The 21044-nt window shown below is 45.0% G+C and overlaps 1 protein-coding gene across 6 annotated transcripts in view; it reads right to left on the bottom strand.

Annotated features, from left to right (window-relative positions):
• The window catches only part of ABLIM2 (actin binding LIM protein family member 2), a 149933-nt gene extending 129766 nt beyond the window's left edge, over positions 1 to 20167 (bottom strand). For all 6 annotated transcript variants that reach the window (XM_074865675.1, XM_074865677.1, XM_074865679.1 and 3 more), the window contains exon 1: positions 20041 to 20167. In XM_074865675.1, coding sequence (XP_074721776.1) covers positions 20041 to 20056 — 16 coding nt within the window. In that variant the 5' untranslated portion in view covers positions 20057 to 20167. The remainder of the gene's footprint in view (positions 1 to 20040) is intronic.
• Positions 20168 to 21044: the final 877 nt, after the last annotated feature.

Below are 21044 nucleotides of genomic sequence, written 5' to 3'. Positions count from 1 at the left end.
TGTTCAGTTTTGGGCCCCTCACTACAAAAAGGACATTGAATTACTTGAGCGTGTCCAGAGAAGGGCAACGAAGCTGGTGAAGGGTCTGGAGCACATGTCGTACGAGGAGCGGCTGAGGGAACTGGGGTTGTTTAGTCTGGAGAAGAGGAGGCTGAGGGGAGAACTCATCGCCCTCTACAACTACCTGAAAGGAGGTTGCAGAGAGCTGGGGATGAGTCTCTTTAACCAAGTAATAAGTGATAGAACAAGAGGGAATGGCCTCAAGTTGCGCCAGGGAAGGTTTAGACTGGATATTAGGAAGCATTTCTTTACAGAACGGGTTGTTAGGTGTTGGAATGGGCTGCCCAGGGAGGTGGTGGAGTCTCTATCCCTGGAGGTGTTTAAGAGTAGAGTCGACATAGCGCTGAGGGATATGGTGTAGTTGGGAACTGTCAGTGCTAGGTTAACGGTTGGACTAGATGATCTTCAAGGTCCTTTCCAACCTAGATGATTCTGTGATTCTGTGATTTTCTTCCTCAGGCTTGTGCAGGAGCCTGGCTCCCACAGCCCCTCCTTGCACACCCAGCCTCTGACAGTCCAGGTAGCCTGTCCATGGACCTGCTCCACTTCATCCCAGTGTGTGGTGGTTTAGCCCCTGCCAGGGTCTGAGACCACGCGGCCACTGCCCCTCCCCCACAAAGGGAGTGAAATACAAAGCCCCAAGACTGAAATAAGGAAAGGTTTAATACAACAATGCAATAGCAACACAACAAGCAACAGCAATAACAATAACAGTAATAGTGACAGCAATGAACAGAGCAAAATAGCTACCAAATACAGCAGTTTGAAGCACGATGTACAAGACCACGAGTGCACCGCGCTCCCGCGCCAGGAAAAATGTGACCTGCCAGGATGTGACGTGGCATGGTATCTGAATAACCCGGCTAGAGCTCCCCCCCCACTGCTGGGGAAACTTAACCCTATCCTGGTTAAACCAGGACATAATCCACCCCTTTATTCTATACCATGTGCGTCACATCCAGCTGCCACTTAGCAATTAGCACTGACAAAGAAAAAATTGACAAAAGCACAGTATAACTCATGGTGTGTTTTCACCCACAATCAAGTCCCCTTGTGGCATGCATCGGACCTCTCCATCCTTCTGCATCACCCACCAGGTGCACCCAGGTCCTTGAGCAAAAACAATCCCGTGGATGGGTTTGCCTTTGCCCGGCGCAGGACTAACCCAGACCATTTTTCCCAGCAGGTCCCTCATGCGCACCACAGGGACTCTATCCCCGTCCACAACACGTGGAAGTTTTGACTGAGCCGGGCCAGCTCGATTGGCAGATCCTCTTGTGTTCACTAACCAAGTGGCCTTTGTCAGATGTGTGTCCCAGTGTTTGAAGGTTCCACCCCTCATTGCTCTCAATGTAGTTTTTAACAGTCCATTGTAGCGCTCAATCTTCCCGGAGGCTGGTGCGTGGTAGGGGATGTGGTAGACCCACTCGATGCCGTGTTCTTCTGCCCAGGCATCTATGAGGTTATTTTGGAAGTGAGTCCCGTTGTCCGACTCAATCCTCTCTGGGGTGCCGTGTCGCCACAGGACTCGCTCTTCAAGGCCCAGGATGGTACTTCGGGCGGTGGCGTGGGACACTGGATAAGTTTCGAGCCACCCAGTGGTTGCTTCCACCATTGTGAGCACATGGCGCTTGCCTCGGCGGGTCTGTGGTAGTGTGATGTAGTCGATCTGCCAGGCCTCTCCATATTTATATTTCATCCATCGATCTTCATTCTGCTGGGGCTTCACCCGTTTGGCTTGTTTGATTGCAGCACATATCTCACATCCGTGGATGATCTCTGCAATGGTGTCAATGGTGAGGTCCACCCCTCGATCTCGAGCCCACCTATATGTTGCATCTCTGCCTTGGTGGCCCGAGGTCTCATGGGCCCACCGGGCTATGAACAGTTCACCTTTACGCTGCCAGTCCAAGTCCACCTGAGCCACCTCAATCTTAGCAGCTTGGTCTGCCTGCTGGTTATGCTGATGTTCATCAGTGGCTCGACTCTTGGGTATATGGGCATCCACATGGCGCACCTTCACAACGAGGTTCTCCACCCAGGCTGCAATGTCCTGCCATACTTCAGCGGACCAGATGGGTCTGCCCTTGCGTTGCCAGTTGTTCTGTTTCCATTGCTGCAACCACATCCACAGGGCACTTGCCATCACCCACGAGTCAGTGTAGATATAGAGCCTCGGCCACTTTTCTCATTCAGCAATCTCCAAAGCTAACTGGATGGCTTTCACCTCTGCGAACTGGCTCGATTCCCCTTGTCCCTCAACAGCTTCAGTGGTTTCTCGTGTGGGATGCCACACTGCAGCATTCCACCGTCGATGTTTTCCCACAATGCGGCAAGACCCATCAGTGAACAGGGCATATTGTTTTTCTTCCTCTGGCAGCTCGTTATATGGTGGGGCCTCCTCAGCACGTTTCACCTCTTGTTCTGGTGACATCCCAGCATCTTTGCTCTCTGGCCAGTTCATGATCATTTCCACTAATCCTGGGGGGTCGCGGTTCCCTATTCGAGCCCGTTGTGTTATCAACGCAACCCATTTACTCCACGTGGCATCTGTTGCATGATGTGTGGAGGGAGCCTTTCCTTTGAACATCCATCCCAGCACCGGCAGTCGAGGTGCCAGGAGGAGCTGTGTCTCAGTGCCGACCACTTCTGAGGCAGCTCGAATTCCTTCATACGCTGCCAGTATCTCCTTCTCAGTCAGGGTATAGTTAGCTTCAGAGCCTTTGTATCCCCGGCTCCAAAAGCCTAGAGGTTGGCCTCGGGATTCCCCATCTGCTCTCTGCCAAAGGCTCCAGGAAGGGCCATTCTCCCCGGCTGCGGTGTAGAGCACGTTCTTAATCTCCTGCCCAATCCGGACTGGCCCGAGAGCCACTGCCTGGGTAATCTCCTTTTGTCCTTATTTCAGTCTTCTCCAGCCTCACGTTGGAGCGCCAAAGTTGTGGTGGTTTAGCCCCTGCCGGGGTCTGAGACCACGCGGCCACTGCCCCTCCCCCACAAAGGGAGTGAAATACAAAGCCCCAAGACTGAAATAAGGAGAGGTTTAATACAACAGTGCAATAGCAACACAACAAGCAACAGCAATAACAGTAATAGTGACAGCAATGAACAGAGCAAAATAGCTACCAAATACAGCAGTTTGAAGCACGATGTACAAGACCACGAGTGCACCGCGCTCCCGCCAGGAAAAATGTGACCTGCCAGGATGTGACGTGGCATGGTATCTGAATAACCCGGCTAGAGCTCCCCCCCCACTGCTGGGGAAACTTAACCCTATCCTGGTTAAACTAGGACACAGTGGCAGGACCCTGGCACGACAGCAAAACAGACCTGTCAAAAATTCCTAACATGAACATCATCACAAGTGAGTGAGGACACACACTTTAAAGCAGGGTGATTAAAATTAGCCTTCCTAACTCATATTTAGCATCTATCAAAAAGTAACCTGGTGTTCAGTGCTGCTGAACACCTTTAACTTGCAGCATCTTTGCCCATCCAGGTTTCTTTACAAAACCTTCCATCATAATATCATACTACATCATAATATCATACTACATACCACCTTCCATGATAATATCATATTACATAAGTTATAAAGCAAAACTTTTCTCTCTGGATCTGCCATAACGAACTTGGGATGTCCTGGGGGATCAACATTTCTGATTTGAGCATGTAGCTGTAGACCACTGGATTCTAACAGAGTAGAAGCTAATTTTAGGCACACTCATGTATAGATGGCTAAATGAATGACTTTTTTTTTTTTTTCAGATATAAATGTCAGAATAAATTTCTTGTCCCATGGTGCTATCAATCACAATGAATGTGCCTATTTCCATTTACACCTCCTACCTTCAGATTTGCAGCAGCCTGGCCCAAGGACTGACCCCAAGAATTCAGGAGGAATTTCATTACAATCCTACAAACCAAATATTAGACATACAGTGACCCTGGTGATCCCACCACCAAAAAGTCATAGTGAAGCAGAGAAGTCAAGATGTCTTTTTACATCTATGCATACACCAAACATACAAAGAAACCAACCTGGTTTACAAAATTACACATTTGGCATCGTAATTTACCTTAGAAGTAGGGATTTTGTTGAGACAGTAAATACCAATCCCACCTAACCACATATCCGATGGGTCTGAGGCCTTACTGCACAGGTACCCAGTTTCCAGACTCTACACCCCGCACAGGTTCCTTACAATTTAAAGAACAGGCGATGTGATTAACACCTCTAATCTGGTTGCATTTTCCATTTTGGCTGACTGTTTGACATGGAAGCTCTGGGAGTTCTGACTGCAATATAAGCATTGTTAAGTCTCACAATTTTATCACAGCCTTGAAATACTTGACGTTTTAAATTAAGTACCATCACTGGGAGATAAGTGATTATGCAGCAATCTGTTCTCTATTTTTTTATTGTTTTAATTTGGTTCTATTTGTCATAGTTGCAGAAAAAGGTTAAAGGTTTTTAACATTTTAAAAAGTCTCATCATTCCTTTCCTGTGTGAACAACATAAACAAAATCTAAATGGTAAAAAAGAAGCTCCAACTTGTATTCTGATTTATGAACATGGGTGCTACTGCTTGCAATTTCTCCCTTAATTTTCTTGTGAGTATACATGGCCTAATTGATAGATCTCAGAGATACTCATAAGGTTTTTGCTGCTGTTTGTATACTATCTGGTAAACTGATGATATTACAGTAACTAAAAAAAAATAGTATAAGATTATTTAAAGTCCTAAAGCTACACTACAATACCTTGCTTTGGAGCAAGAATGCTAATCACGTGGGTTTTGTTGTGAAGCCACCTTTCCATGGTGCGAGGAAGAGCAGACAAAGTAAGCAGGGCACTTCCACTCACCAGTGTAGCCCCAATCGCAGGCAAAAATATTAGGGAAAAAGAGAAAAAAATACTCCCACAGCAAATGATATTCCTCTCGGAAACACCAGAAATGGTCCCTTCATTCCACTCACCAATTCTGCTGCTGTGGTGGGGGAAATAGGATGGCGGTGACAATGCCCTGAGAAATGTAGCTGAGAATCTCCCACCAATCCAAGGCAGGGGCCAAAAGCATCTCCCCGACGTGACTGGTAACAAGGGACCCAAAACTGTCCTCCAGCCTTCCACCCCTTGGAGCCAATCCTGAGCTGCTGGATCTGTCCATGTACCTTTTGTCATAACACTTAATTTTCCAACCCATAAGCAAGATGTCACTGAAATGACTTAACGCATTAAGCTGCTATTTGTTTAATTCTAACGTGGCAAATGCGGCACACTTCAAATAGTTTAGTAGCAACCTACAGTAATCTTTCATAATTTTATTCTAGACCTATTTGCTTACTGATTTTATTTTAAATCATAATTAAAACCTGTTTTCTTGCTTCCTATCTACATTTTTTAAGTGTACTCTTAACTTCACCTTCAGTTTTCCCAAGCTGAATAAACAGAACTATTATCTCAAATAAACATTTAATGTCCTAGCATATTTTATCTACAATTCATTTGCATTAAAATTTACACAAAATAGATGAGAACTTCCAGAATAACGTATTCCATTAATAATTTGCAGCACAATAGTTCATAGATGAGTGGGCTCTGGGGGCTCAACTTTGAGCAATATTTTAGTATCTATGTCTGCACAAGAAAGCTGACCAAAGCTGTATCTGGAATTGGTCTCTGAGTAATATTATCAATAAAAATCTCTGAAATCTAAAATATTCTTATTTGAATCAAACTTTTTCAAAAAATGATTCTTCAAATTTTCAATTGTAAGGTAAGGGGCAGCTTTTAATAACTACAGCATATTACAGTTTTATTTCTTATATTGGTACGTAGTTCTTTATGCTTCAGTGGGACTATATGTGACAAAGAGTGTATCTAGTCTTGAATTAGAAAATTATTCACCTCAAAACATTTAAGGAATCAGTATTAGAATAACTTTTATAACATTATGATGAGCACTACAGATGAGGAATTCCAAGCCGTAAACATGAATAATGTCCATTTCAAACTAAAGCCTCAATATAATGCCTATGAACTTTAGCTCTTTTGTGGATTTGCATCAGATGTTGCAGAGCCTTATTAGCTTGATGAACTATAAGCGTGTATTAGTACAATTAATCCTCTTGCATGTAGCTGCACTGCTTTGATAAGCCAGCATCCCTAGCATTAGCACTTCTGGTTTCTTGAGACTCTCTGGGCACGTGTAAGAGAAATTTAATTTGCCAGTGCCCTACCCTGATGCTCTGCCATGACACATTTTGACAGGCATTCCCTATGGGGGCTGTAGGCTTCAGGGCTGGCTGCTGTTTCATCTGTGGCTTCATGTCAACAGCTCTGAAAATAACCCTTACGACTTTCTTAAAATAAACTATAAAATTGAACAAATTTTGGAGTACCCTTTTCAAAATATAGCTTCTAAAACATACGCTTCTGTGGTCTGAAGCCCAGTTAAAGCCCATTATTGTATGATATTGAGGATTTCCTGCAAAGAAACACATGTCAGCACTTTTCCTTACACCAGGCCCATTGAACTTGATGGAGGTCAAACAACCACTCCTCATCAACAAAACTGCAATGACCCATATGCATGACAAGTGTAGGCACAACCCACTGGAGAAAGGCTTCAAACAACACAAAAGCTGAAATGAGTTTGTTCAACAGTGCAGTTCTTCGTAACTACCCAGTGCTGGTGCTGCACTGGTCCCCAGTGGACACCCCCTGGTCTGACCTGTCTGCTCCACGTTTCATTTACATGGTTCTTGTTATGCAGATGGTCTTTCCCCCAGTATTAAATTATCATAGAATCATAGAATGGTTTGGGTTGGAAGGGACCTTAAAGATCATATAGTTGCACCCCCCCTGCCATGGGCAGGGACACCTTCCACTAGACCAGGTTGCTCAAAGCCCCGTCCAACCTGACCTTGAACACTGCCAGGGAGGGGGCAGCCACAGCTTCTCTGGGCAACCTGTTCCAGTGTCTCACCACCCTCACAGTAAAGAATTTTCTTCCTCATATTTAATCTAAACCTACCCTCTTTCAGTTTGAAACAGTTACCCCTCATCCTATCACTACACTCCCTGATCAATAGTCCCTCCCCACCTTTCCTGTAGCCCCTTTAAGTACTGGAAGGCTGCTATAAGGTCCCCCCAGAGCCTTCTCTTCTCCAGACTGAACACCCCCAAGTCTCTCAGCTTGTCCTCATAAGGGAGGTGTACGAGCCCCAGTGGTTACAGTCTTACTATACCAGTGGTTACACTCTTCTGGAACTATGAAATGATCACAAGGTGATGGCAAACACAAGAATATAGGCACTTGATGCTGCCATACAGAGAGCATTAGGGGACAATCAGTGTGATGCACTTCGGTCAGATTTTTCATAAAATGAACTTGGTTGTTTCGATGTCTTTTGAACAGAAGTGCTATGTGTGGCTTGGAGTAGGTCCACTTTATACAAATGTACCCAGTAAACAAGCTCGACTCAGTACAAGTCTTCAGGACTGAAATAATCTCCACCCCAATAACTAAGCTTTCAGGTCACTGACACCTGTTATCAGTCTGATCTGGAATGGATCACAGATATTTTTCCAAATTACCTACTGTATTTATGTGCTTATGACTGATGAAAGCTGCAAAAATTGAAAAATTGGAAAGCTGCCTCCATCCCCAGCTTCCCTACTGGGCTAGGAAAAGGAGATGGGCGAGCAGAGAGAAAAGCTGGGGCTTTTCCACTTTTCTGTATGTATCTGTAACACTGGCCTTTGGGGAACTATTAACTTAAGCCTGCCTCTAGAGGAAAGAGCTGCATCTTATCTCTTTGCTGCGTTACGTCACCTTTAGAGAGCTTTAAACAACTGGCAAGTGACAGTGGCAGCTGCTGGCAAGGGTCTGCTGGGAGAGTCATCACTGTGGGCTGCACAGATTCCTTGGTGGGGCTGCACACTTGCAGCTCGGGTGCCAGTATGTGCAGCCTTTTCCTACCATGTAAAACTAAAAGAACATTTTCTGGATTAGGTTCTTGTGGGATTTCTTTTTAACGTATTGTACGTGTGCAGTCTTATCTGATGGGTGACACCAGCTGCAATCTTGATTTCTTTTTCAAGTGAATTTCCTCATGGATATGATCCAGACAGAAACAAAAAACTGGGGGGGGGGGGGGGGGGCGGGGGGAGGGGGAGGGAAATATTTAGGCTGCCTGGGGCATGGAGTTAACAGCAGGAAACTGGCTTTATTGCAGTTGGTTTTTACAATCCCAACCCTTCCCTCCCTCCTTGAGCCACTATAGAAGCTAAGGACCAGATATTATTTTTCAAAACTTAGTGGAAGATGGCAAACAAATTAAGCTTTCATTTTCCTTTCTTACTTCTGTAGACAAATGTCAACCACTCATGCCAGTGCCAAAAATAACTCAAACCGCGTTAAGCCTTACGCACATGAAGTCAGAGTGACCTAATGGATGCAACATTTAATTCAGACTTCGGTATTTCAGATTCTCTTCCTCTTGACAAATCCTACCAAACACAAGTCACAAATGTCTTCTCAATTCTCCTGTGTGTACAAACAAATTCCCTTCTCTTGTGAGAGCTCTGCAGTCGATTAACCAAAAATACTATTAAAAAGCTAAATATATTTACAAAAATACACAGCACCAACAATATAGTCATTGAATTCTACTAAAAAGAAACCCTGACATCAAAGAACATAAATGTAAAGAGTGATACACACTACCAAAAAAGCGAGGAGTTCCTGCAAAATATGGCAGAGCTTTCCCAAAGAGATGATGTTATCTTCCAGCTTGGGACCAAAAATAATACGTTTGTTTATACAGTACACAAAGCCAGAGACAGCACCTCCTCCCAAAAGTTTACAAACAACATAAACTGCAGTCAGACGCAATATAGGGAATATTAATATAACAGTGATTACCTTCTTAATTACATTATTTGTATTTAAAAGTTTTCTGATTTTTATTGCATTAATAATTTAAGGCATAACATTTTAAGATGCTTACACAGAAGCATACAACAAAAAGTCTAAATAAATTTATAAAAAGAGACTTTAACTCTGACAGCAAGATGCAATGGTCATCTCAGAAGCAGCAGAAGAGACGGCAGCCTAGAGACAGCAAGGAGTGAAACACGTAGGGTGACTTGTTTACGGGTCAGTACAACAGCTCTCCTGGATAGCTCTTATTGTCCATCCAAAGTCCTTCCTCCCTACTGCTCAAGTGCTATACATAGCTATCAAGTTGAAATGCCAAATAGACTGTGACTAATATAGGTTCTTTGGTAACTGTTAATTCCTTGTAGTACCGTAATATCAATGCAGTGGAAATACTTCCCATATTATAATTTTTTTTTCCATAGCATAATTACCATAATCTCCCTAGAAAATTCATAGGGGCTACCTGTTAAACTTCAGTCTTTTGCCTTCTAGCACAATAGTCATCACCTGCCTCCCAGATCCACAGCACGGAGCCACAGGGCAGACTAAGAGTAGGAAGCTTGTTTTAACAGGCCAAGGTTTGCTCTTCACTCACTGCTAAAGTCTCTGTAAGCGACACTGGATGCACGACTCCTTAAAATACATTCACAGATTCATTTATGGAAAATAGGTTCAATTAGAGAAAATAGAAAATTATTTTTTTATTAAAAAAAATATAAACCAGTACAGCATTTTCTAAGCAAGCAGAGTGATTAGTACAGAAATGAACCACCAGGAGAAGCAATAGGTTCATTATTTTTTATTATCTTGAGGGAAGACAGCTCTGACTTTGCAGACAACTTAATATTGGGATATGTGAGTGAAAACAACCAGTTATATAGCATAGTAGAAGATTGGATGGTTTAGCAACTGAATTTGACCTATAACCTAGACAATGTCATAAAAATAGTTTAAACAGATAACTAAAAATTAATTTCAGAACTAATATTGGTGAGCTTTTTGATGGCCACAGTGCAGGCAGCTATACTGAAAGCATCCATCGCTATTAAATACATAATTACTGACCTTAGGAAACACATGTATGAGACCAAAATTACCAGAATTGAAGCTGGGACTGCCTCCAATATATAGCATTCCTATCTATTTCCAAAAATATTAAGTACCCTTGTATTTAGAAAGGCTCTAAGAAGTTTCCTTTTTCTAATTCATAACAGGACGGGTAAATCAAGCAAGTATCCAACCAACGTTACGGCAGTTTCTGACAGCTTTAGATTAACAGTCAGGCTTCTTCTGCCAACTTAAATTTGCAGCTCGTGCTGTTTGCTGCTTTCTAAAATAGGCATAACTATGGCATGCTTCTAGATCTATGTAGACCTTATGTGCTTCAGAGACAAGATGCAGAAAGCCCAGTCGAGCATTTCTTCAGAGCTGGCAGCATTACCCTAATGTCAGTCTCATATTCTTTACAGGACACAGACCATGTTGTTCCCACGGAAAATCAGCCTTGACCTTGGTAAAAAAACTCAGGCATATCGCAAATTAAAATTATAAATCTATGGAAAGAAACGTGAAATGGGTGCCTATTGTTTCAGTAGTTTTCCTGAAACTGTAGCATATCACTTCAGTCCAGAAAGATTGTTTAACCCCAAAGTTTAGAAGTAACAGGAGGTAAGGGTCCTCAGCACAACCTAGGTTTCAGTCTTAGGTCAAATCCAATTAATAATATAGACACAATTGCCACAGTTTGAGCTCAGAGGGCAACTGAGTACCACGCAGCCACTCACTCCCCCTTTCCCCACTCAGGACTGGGAAGGAGAAAATAAAGCAAAAGGCTCAGGAATTGAGATAAGGACAGAGAGGAATGACTAATCCATAATGATCATGGGCAAAAGACAGACTCATTAGGGGAAGAAAAAAAGAACATAAAACTAATTCAGACACTAACAACAACAACACTTAACAGAGTAGAACAGTGAGAAGCATTACCATATCTTAAGAACACCTTTCCTCCATCCCTCCCTTCTTCCTAGGCTCAGCTTTGCTCCCGATATCTCTACCTCCTCCTCTGCCCAGCAGTGCAGGGGGGCAGGGGATGGGGAGTGAGGACAGTCCTGCTGCTCCTTCTTCCTCAGGGGGGTGCGTGGGTGGGTGGGGTGGAAATCCTCACATTTTTCTCCTGCTCCAGCGTGATTCCCCTCTCATGGGAGACAGTCCTCCACAAACTTTCCTCGGTGTGAGTCCTTCCCATGGGATGCAGCTGCTCCCATGCTGCTCCGGTGTGGGTCCCTCCCGCATGCTGCGATTCTCCCAGCACCAAACCACAACAGCACGGGCTTCTCACAGAGTCCCGGCCTTCTTTGGGTGCAGCCACCTGCTGTGGCCTGGGGTCCTCCACAGGCTGCAGGGGGGCATCTGCTCCACCGGTGGCCTCCATGGGCTGCAGGGGCACAGCCTGCCCTCTCACCACGGGCTGCACGGGGGTCTCTGCTCCGGCGTACCTCCCCCCCTCCTCCTCCTTTCTTCCACTGACCTCAGTGTTTGCATAGATGTCCTCCTCGCAACTCCTCCTCACAAGTCCCAATCCTCTCAGGTTCCCCTTCTTAAATAGATCATCGCAGAGGCATGGCCACCATCACTAATTGGCCTGGCCTTAGCCAGAGGCGGGTCCGACTTGGAGCCAGGGGAGCTTCAAGAAGCTTCTCACAGGGGCCGCCACTGTAGCCCCCTCCCCTGCTACCAAAACCCTGCCACACACACAAACCCAGCACAACAGTCAAAGATACAGCAGCATAACTGGGTAGCTCTATTACGATTTTAAGCTCTATTAATATATAAGCAGAACTTTATTGTTAGGCTGGCTTTTTGCAATGAAATCTAGGTCACGCTACTAAAAATGAGCTAAAATTTGGCATTTGAGGTGATGCATCAGTACCATCTTGAAAAACATTCAAGACCAAAATGGACACAATTAGCCACTTGTGGTCATTAGTTCCCAGGTCAGGATGATGGGCACAGCTGGACACAGGCTACTGGACCACACAGACATTTAATCTGAGCTGCTACAGACAGCGTTATGATCTTAAATAATGACAATAGATGTGGCATACAGCAAGCCGAAACATAAATGCTTATTACTAAAGGTCTTATGGTTCATAAGGACAGAAGCCTTAAAGAAGATGCTAGAAAAGCTTTGATTCTTCTCACAGCCAACAATTAAGACAGTCTTTGAGATGCTTGTTATCTTAGTCTTGTACCATAAAAAGCCATAGCTATTAGAATAAAAAAGTTAAAATTTTTACATCTAATTCTGTACTAAGGCACATAAATAAATGCCCTGGTTTCAGAGTGACAGAACACTCTGCAGTTCACAGTGATTTCACCCATGGGCGACGGATGCTTAGCACTCTTCAAAGTCCCAGCACTGATGGAGAAGTCGGATGTTCACACTAAACTCTCTGTCCCAGTTGAGGGGGAGCTCTGCAGCTGCACATACATACATACATAACCCCCAGGGGAGGTCTGCATCTTTCGGCAACTGTTCAACAGATTTGTGGTACATAAACCCTGTTTCTCCACAGGGCCTGGTGCAATAGAGCTTACAAACGTTCACACATGAAGCTGACACTAGTTTTTCTCCAATTTTCCAAGGCAGGAATGAGCCATCAAAGCATAGCCAGGAAGACTGGCTGGTAAATGGCCACACAAAACATGCAAGATTCATCTACCTGTAGATCTCTGTGGCAGCTCAACAGGAGCTCTGCAGTCATGCTTAAGTTTGGCTTCAGATACCCACAAAAAATTTTGGACCAGATGTCCAGAGGTCCAGCTCACAGCAGGTCAATCTTCAAAGTTAGGTCAGGTTGCTCAGGCATTTGCCAAACAAATTTTGAAAATCTCTGAGGCTGGAGATTTCACAGCCTCTCCAGGCATCATCCCTCCAGGGTTCAGGCACTCGCATTGTGCTTTTTTTTTTTTCCTTACAACCAGTGAGAATTTCCCTTGCTACACCTCCTGACTGCTGCCTCTTGCCCTTTTTCCACGCACCTGTGAGAGGAGCTTGGATCCACCTTCCCTGTACCCACCCATTAAGAGGTTGAAGACCGCAATTCAATTCCCCTTGGCCTTCTCTTCTCCAGGTGGAACAAAACCAGATCTCTCCACCTCCCCTTGCAGGCCACACACTCGAGGGATGCACACAGCAACTCCTCTCGCTGCACGAACCCCGGTAGGATTTGGGGCTGGACTTTGTTGACCAATTGGGTGGGAACACTGTACCTAAGTCTACACTATTAGTCATGGAGAGCTTCAAGACAGCATGCAAACCAGTGCTGCCCTCTTATCACCAGTATTTACCTACTGTCTGGGCTCAGGCACACTTCTGTCACTGCTCCAAAGCCAATGGCAGAACATGGGGTTTAATTTAGTCTGAGCAGGGCAGAAGCCGCTAAGTACAGCGAGGCTCAGAACACAAGCAGAAACCCTACAACTGGCACTCTTTGAGCCTGACTTACAGCCAGGTTAACAGATAGCAGAACGGAGAGCATATGTGCAAGTCACAGGGGTGAGGTGTTCAAGTTGCTGCCAGACACTCGCTACAACTCGCGGTGCAGACATACGCAGCCCCAGCTGTTCCCGACTGCCTTGTATCCCAGTTGCGGGATTTGGCTGCAAACCCTTTTCCATTCCTGTCTTCCTGTCATCAAGGGTAATAGTGGCAATATGGTCCATATCTATGGTTTCCTTTGGTCTCTGTGCCCTACACAATTATATATGCAACCTTAAAGATCAGATCCTCTGTGTCTGTGTTGCATCTAAAAGTGTAACCCAGTGATTGCTTCAGTGCTGCTGGCATTGCAAACCAAACACCAAAGCAAGGCAAACCCTACAAGACTCTGTAAAGCCCAACTTAGCTGAACTCTATCAAAAATCCTCAGCAGTCTGTTACAAGGTAAAGAACAGAATTTCCTGTTTGACTTGCAGATCCCAGCTAAGTTTGCAATACTGAGAACATCAACAGGAAAAGAGAGGTAAAGAATTTGTAAACAGAGCAAAGCAAATGAAAGTAACTGAGATGAAAATAAAGATGAAACTGTAAAAATATTTTTCATGACTTCTAGAGCATTCACATCCTTTTAAACAGCAATATTTGCAGCAATCTGGGATTTAAAAATGTACTTCAATAAACTCTCTTGACAGAGGTAAAAATAAGTCAAGCAAAAACCGAAGTGGTCTGTGATCAAGAACTCTCCAAATTAATCACTGCATAAGGCTGCCTATTCATTTACTCCCACTTAGCGCTGCTCAGCAGAGAAGATGCCAGTATATATTCAGACAACAACTAGTAAACTGCTTTATGTATTACTTCTGAAATGCCCTTCTAACCATGAATCCTCAAGTCACATACCCGTGAAGGGCGGGAGGTATATGACCTATTTTCTAAAGTGGCAAAAGTTCTTGTATGACAGGTTCTGTGGCTTCTTCTTCATATAATATGTATCAAACTTTAACTCCTTCTACTTCACCAAGGATTTCAACATATGAACAATGTCACAGGGATTCAATTTTACTTTGTCATCCTCTGAAACAGACTTGAAGGAACGCAACTACTGTATGCTTAGTGCTTCACGTTTATACTATACACAGTTATTTCACTCCATAAACCAGTACAGCTGATGAATTCTAATTTTTTTTTTCCCTGAAGCTCAAATTAATTTGGCGAGAAGAGGAAGAATGTGGGACCATCACATTTCATCCTCTTCTGAAGTATCAGAGAGTTCCCCATTCTAGAAATGAGAGGTACTCGAAAACTTCGAAGAAACCGGATGCTGTTATTTGTGAGCACCTGCTATGCAGTAACAACCGAGATACCACACTTGTTCCTCATATCCACCATGAGAAGCAACTGCAGTCTGTTACTCTTTTACAATTACAGTATTACTTAAGTCTAAAAATAACAGTTTCTAAATAGCAAAAAAAAAAATCTGTATTACAAGAACATTAAAGTCTTTAAAATATCACTAGTGATACCTCACAATTCAGGAATGTTTATTTTTCATGGCCAATTGCATTTAGACTTTGTTTTCCTTCAACAACAAATCAAACAACTTGTCCTATAGGATCAAGAGAATCTCCAAAATAGAGTTATTGACCAATTTGATTAATGCCAGTAGAAGAATGATTTGCTTTTACAGAGAAAGGGAGAAGAACGGCTCCTAAAGCGGACAGAAATATTCACTGAATGGTGTTTATATTCCTGTCACATAGCTTTTCTGAAATGGAAAAATAAGTAACCGTGCTTCGTGCAAAACAATACTCCATCTAGATTTCAGAGCACGACCATCAACTAATAAGCTGTGAAAAAAACATTCCAACATTTCAGACAGTAACAGTTAAGGACCTTGACACACTGCTAATGGATCTTGACATGGGGAATAATCTAAATTCAGAAATATTTGCCTTAAGGTTATATTCATTGGATGCAGACAGCAAGCCAGCAAATTGTCCAAGAATCTCAAAGGCCCATCCGCTGCCCTGCATCTGACGCTGGGCTTTGTGCAGAGGCACAGCTCTGCTGGCTGTGTCCCCTCTCATCCCGGCGCTTACAGAGCTCTGCTTCGAAAAGCCCCAAGCAGCGCAGCCCATTTCCACACAAATGTGTTTAATTCATTACTGAAAGTGGTGGATGCTTTGTTTGGGAACCCAAGGTCTGAAGGTGAGTTAATGGCACCAGCAATCCCCTAGGAGGACTGGAAAATGCAGTGATGAGCTTAAAGTTAACAACAGTCAAGAGCTATGTGTTTCCATTGCTAAAAGCCCGAGTTTCTGTAGTGTAGAGGGGGAATGATTTATAAAATTAGGCAGAATTAAAATCAGTTTCCTCACTTCTCCTTGAATGTAGGCCAGCCCATTGCATAGAAGAGGGTAAGAGGGAAAAGGTTACCTCAGTAGCCATGCTTTGATTAATTTTTCAGTTTTCTTTGCATTTCTTTTTTTTTTATGAGGTTTTTATGACAAAGTTGATTATTGGGCATTAAATACATAAGCCATTAATGTCCTGAGAAGCAAAACTGAAAGTATACTGACTTTAACGTTGCATTGAAATGACAGTCAGGTGTGTACAGATACCAGCCATGGAGGATGCTCATTACCGTACAGATGCTGCACTGCAAACAGGCAACTTGGCAAGAAATAGATCTTGCTCACAAAGCCAAATGTCTGGGTTTTTTAAAGCAGAACTAGCCACTTTCCAGAGATCTCCTGCAGCGTGGGGCAGCACATGAAGGCCTGTGGCAGACGGGATGTCCTGCAGTCAGAAGCTACCAGCTGATGCACCATCACCTGATAATCTCTTCTGACCTATTTCATCCTCTCGTAACTGTGCTGTACATTCTTACAATCCAAGAACAGGATGCCATTTAACAGATGTCATACACTGAGCTGAGATCCTTTTCAGAATCTTCAACCAAAAACCTTAAAGAATCCTAAGATATGGCTTCCTCTTTTTTACAGTCTAAGAAATTATATACAGTCTATGCAATTCAACTTCAGAGGAAGAAAATACCATTAGGAAATACGTGTCATTGCCTTCCCCGCACGCCGCCCCCCCGCCCCGGGAAACATGGCTAAAATGGCAATGAAATGAAGTAGTTCTAGTTCTGTTTAATTACAAAATTTGGAGGACTGCATGCTATAATCTGTACACGTTCATTTCTTGGAGAACTCCAAAGCAAGTCAACCTCTTACTGCTCCTATCTAGTAATTCAACACTCTCTTCTACTAGTGCTCAAAATGAAGGGCTGAAAGCAAAACACTGTATCTAACTATAAAATATACTACACACTGAAACAGTCATACTATTGTCTCCAGAGAAGATTCCTGTCAGCATATTTGCATGTGAACTTTGAAAAGGAATTAAGCATCTCCCAAGCAGAGCAGCACCCTGTGTGACCAACCTGTGTAACCTCTTCTGTAACCAGAATCACTATGTTCCTGCTTCATTTGGGCTGCGACACTCCCATTAGCTGTTCTCTGATCCAGACAATCAAATTTTTCCTCTAATATAATAGTTTAAAGACTAAATAGCTGTGTGAATTTGTGTCATGACATTTAATTTAATCTAATCTAAGATAATTCACCTAGTACGTAATTAGCTCTGCGATTCCTCTTTTTTTGCACTTAAATAATAGACACCATGATATCCTATTTCTGGGAATTGATGGGAACCTAGTTTTCTCAATTTCAAATTTGTAACATACTCTGTTCTTCTTGCTATGATTTCAAGATGGCAAAGAACTGAAATATCAGAGTCATAACCATATTATAAACTCTTAAAAAGTACATATAGAATCCTAAAAGTACAGCCATGTTATACAAATCTCCTAGGTATAAAAAAGCAGTGAATGGATTCTTTCTCAGAAAGTTTCAGCCAAGATCAATGGATTGGAATATGGAAGGCAGCTGAGGAAAATCATGTGTGGAAAAATCTAATTACAACGTATGTAATAACACATTTGAGCTGTGTTTTACTATGCCACATGATCATATGCTTTCTAGATTTTAAATTACAGCATGAGTCTGCAATCCATTAATACAGAATGATGGTTCAAAGCATGTACTACTGAGCCACTTCAAATTTTATTGCCTGTATCTATGTATTACAAACTAAATCATGTTTACTAAACATAAGCATTTGTATATCTAAAGCCAAATCTTAGGGTTAAAATGGCAAGGCAGGGTCGCAGGGTTGCCTAAAACCCTCTTGATAGAGATAGCTAATGATGTGTTGCATCGGCACAAGAGGGGGGACTGACTGAGCAAAGGTTTCTGGAGTGACAAGGACAGATCCACAACAGCTTACTCCATCTCAACAGTAACAGGAAGAGCGGAGATTTCTCCTGGATTATGAAAACAGTGCAGAAATTCCTCGTACCTTCTGTGGGGCTGATTTTAATACCTCATTGCACCCTTATTTTCTTTGCAGAACCAGAAACATCCTTCTGTACAGTAAACACAAAACTCTGAATTAAAGCCTTTCCATAGTAATTTTGGTGGAAATCTTTTGGAAACAGGGATTTTAGTCAAATTGTGGCATTAAATTTGCTGTACAATACTTGCCCCACTGACGTTAATGGAAAATTTCCATTGATTTTGCAGAGTAGATGTGGGCTCCTCACATTTAATTTATCATGAAAATTGGTTGTAAATTGTTTACATAGTCCACACAGACATGCAAAATCAAAATTTGGAAACATCAAAGCTAAACCTACACTTAAAACCAATATTCCTAAAACTGCCAGTTATACTTTCAAATGAGAGCTAAGAACTCTCAGGGGTTTTTTCCACTCTCTTTTTTCCCAGGATGTTATTTTTATCTTGGCATGGTTCATTTTTGCTATTTCATTTACACCATGTTTGGTGCAATTACTGAGATAGAATTGTGTCAAGTCTCCCCTGCACTAGACTGTTATCCACTAACTTTTCTATTGGGTTTATAACTTTACAATCTATTTACAGGCATTTTAAATATTATAAAGATACAACTTTGGACTTTAACACACCCTCTGCCAACATCCGTTCTACTGCTACAGAATTTAAATGTTTCACAGTATTTCATGTTCTTCAGTTAGAAATTACAGACGAGTAGCCAAAGATAGGATTCTGTGCTGGAGTTTAATCATCTCCAGTGCAGATGTCGCCAGCTGCATTAACCATCTCCATTCCCCTTAGAGATGGACAACAGACGGGATTTCCAGCACACTATTCGATTCACCCTGAAACTCTGCTCTCACCTGCACCCCCAGACACCTGCCCTGGCCTGGGCACTTCTCTGGAGAGGACTGGCGTGCTGGCAGTGAATGTTTCATCCACAGCCCACGTGGGAACGTGGATGATTGGCACACATGGAAATATTTACACCTTCAACAGACATAAGGAAATGCCAAACTAGGTTTTTAGCTGAAGTCTCTGGCAGGTGTCTGACCTCAGGTCTCGCACTGTTCTTACAAGGAGCTCGTTTTCCTCTTTGTTTGCCCTAGGCTCTCATTTGGCTCGCTATGAGGATGTGATATGATTAAGCATGTTGACATACAGAGTCACCACGTAATTGTAGCTATTCAATGTCTCCCTGTTGTTGTGGCAGAGGGTATATTTAGCAGCTACAGTTACCCTCAGAGACAAAATACACAGTCAACTCTCAAAGCCTCCACCTTCCCCCTATGCCCAACCCTGTATTTGCGTTAAAGACTGTAATATTTCGCGATCAGCTGTGCTCTTGAGCAACCACCCCCCGCTGCCACACAACGCAGATGAATGCTGAATCGCTGGAAAACACAATTCCAAGTCAGTTCTCAAATTTTTCATGTATCACAGGATAAATTACTTTTGTATTGCCCTGGGCAACTGGATCCCTCCGGGTAGGACCGCTAGCTAGCGAGGGCTCCATGAACCCTCCGTGATTTTCACCTTCTCCATCAGTCACCACGGTATCTCGGCCAGCAGAAAAGGCCGGGATTTTAACCCAAATATCCCCGTCTGCGGAGCCGCGTGCTCCCACCCCCCGGGACACCGGGCGGGGAGAGAGGCAGCAGCGAGACACCCTCCTCCCCGCCGAGCCGTGCCCTGGGCTACCGGCCGCGGCGGTACACGGACCCGGGGCTCCTCCCGCCGCGGCCGGCCCGGCCCGTCCCGCAGGGCTCCCGCCGGGGCGCGGGCGGCGCCCGGGGCGATGCCGCGCAGGGTCCGGCCGCCCCGGCACGGCGGCGGCAGCCGCAGCTCCTCCCGCCCGGCAGCGTCCGCGGCTGCGGCAGGAGCAGCTCTTCTTCCCCCCCCCCCGCCCCGAGATACATACAGGCGCGTATTTTCTCTTTGGTTGGGTTTTTTTTAGGTTACCAATTTTCAGCCGGCTCCCCCTGCCCGCACCCCGCAGAGCAGCCGCGCCGCAACGTGACGTGACAGACCCCACAGCGGGGCAGCGGCCACGTCCCCTTCCCAAACACCGAGGGGGCTCCTGGGCTGCGCCCCGCGCCCGCCTACCTGTGCCGGTGCTCATGGCGCGCAGGAGGAGCCGCGCCTGCCGCCGCTCCCCGCCGCTCCCGCCGCCGCCCGTCACCGCGCCCCCGCGGGCGGCACCGCCACCGGCACCATCCCCGCCCGCCGCCGCGGCCGCGCAGCGGGGCAGGCGCCGCCCCCCCGCCCCCCCCGGCAGGTGCCGCGCACCCACAGCCGCGGCGCGGCGCGGCGGGCACCTTGGGAAGTGTAGGCAGCTCCGCGCCGCCCCGCGCAGCCGCCCGCGGACTACATCCCCCTCCGTGCCCTGCTGCGGCCGCGGGGGAGGCTCCGGCCCCGCCGGTTCTGCGGGCGGAGCGGCTGCAGCGCTCCCCCCCCGCCGTCCGCCGGCGGAGGCTTCCCCGCCGTCTGGGCGAGAGCCCTCACCTGCTCGCCCGCCAGCTCTCCCTCCAGCCCCGCCGTGCGCCGGCGGTGAGGTCTGCCGCTGCATTTTCCTGCCCTACCCGCGCTCGGTTTGTCTGATGCCCGAGCAAAGCAAACGGGTGCACAGGTGCTTTGGCGTGTCCCCAGCGCGCCCAGGGAATGACGAGGAGGGTGTTTGCCTTGCTCCTGGGCTCAGCCTGGACTCCAGGCAGCGCTGCGCCGCACAGATGTTTGGCAGCAAGTCTGGTTGTTTAGGAGGGGAAGGCAGTGCTTTCTGGAGCAGGTGAACTCTCACTGAGCCTTCCTATTTGAAGGTACAAGGACACGCAATGTTTCATTAAAGCCAGCTTATTTCATATTCGATCAATCCGAAAATCTACTATAGTTCTGGAAGAAATAATGTTTTCTAAAAAAGAAAACCTCTGTTTCAACAAACCCAGAAGGAGCCAGCCATGGTTACATAAGTATAGCACAGCTTCTCTGATGCTGAGTTCAGGCTGGGTTGGAGTTACAGTGACAGCAGGAGGAAACAGGGGTGTGAAGCCTTGCCTTGCATTTATAGCAGTGTGCTTATTATGCTCTTTTTCCACCAACAGTTATCTAAAAGT

This window comes from Strix uralensis, chromosome 4 (assembly GCF_047716275.1).
Source record: "Strix uralensis isolate ZFMK-TIS-50842 chromosome 4, bStrUra1, whole genome shotgun sequence".
In the NCBI taxonomy this organism is placed as follows: Eukaryota; Metazoa; Chordata; class Aves; order Strigiformes; family Strigidae; genus Strix; species Strix uralensis.
This window is presented reverse-complemented; position numbering and strand designations above follow the sequence as displayed.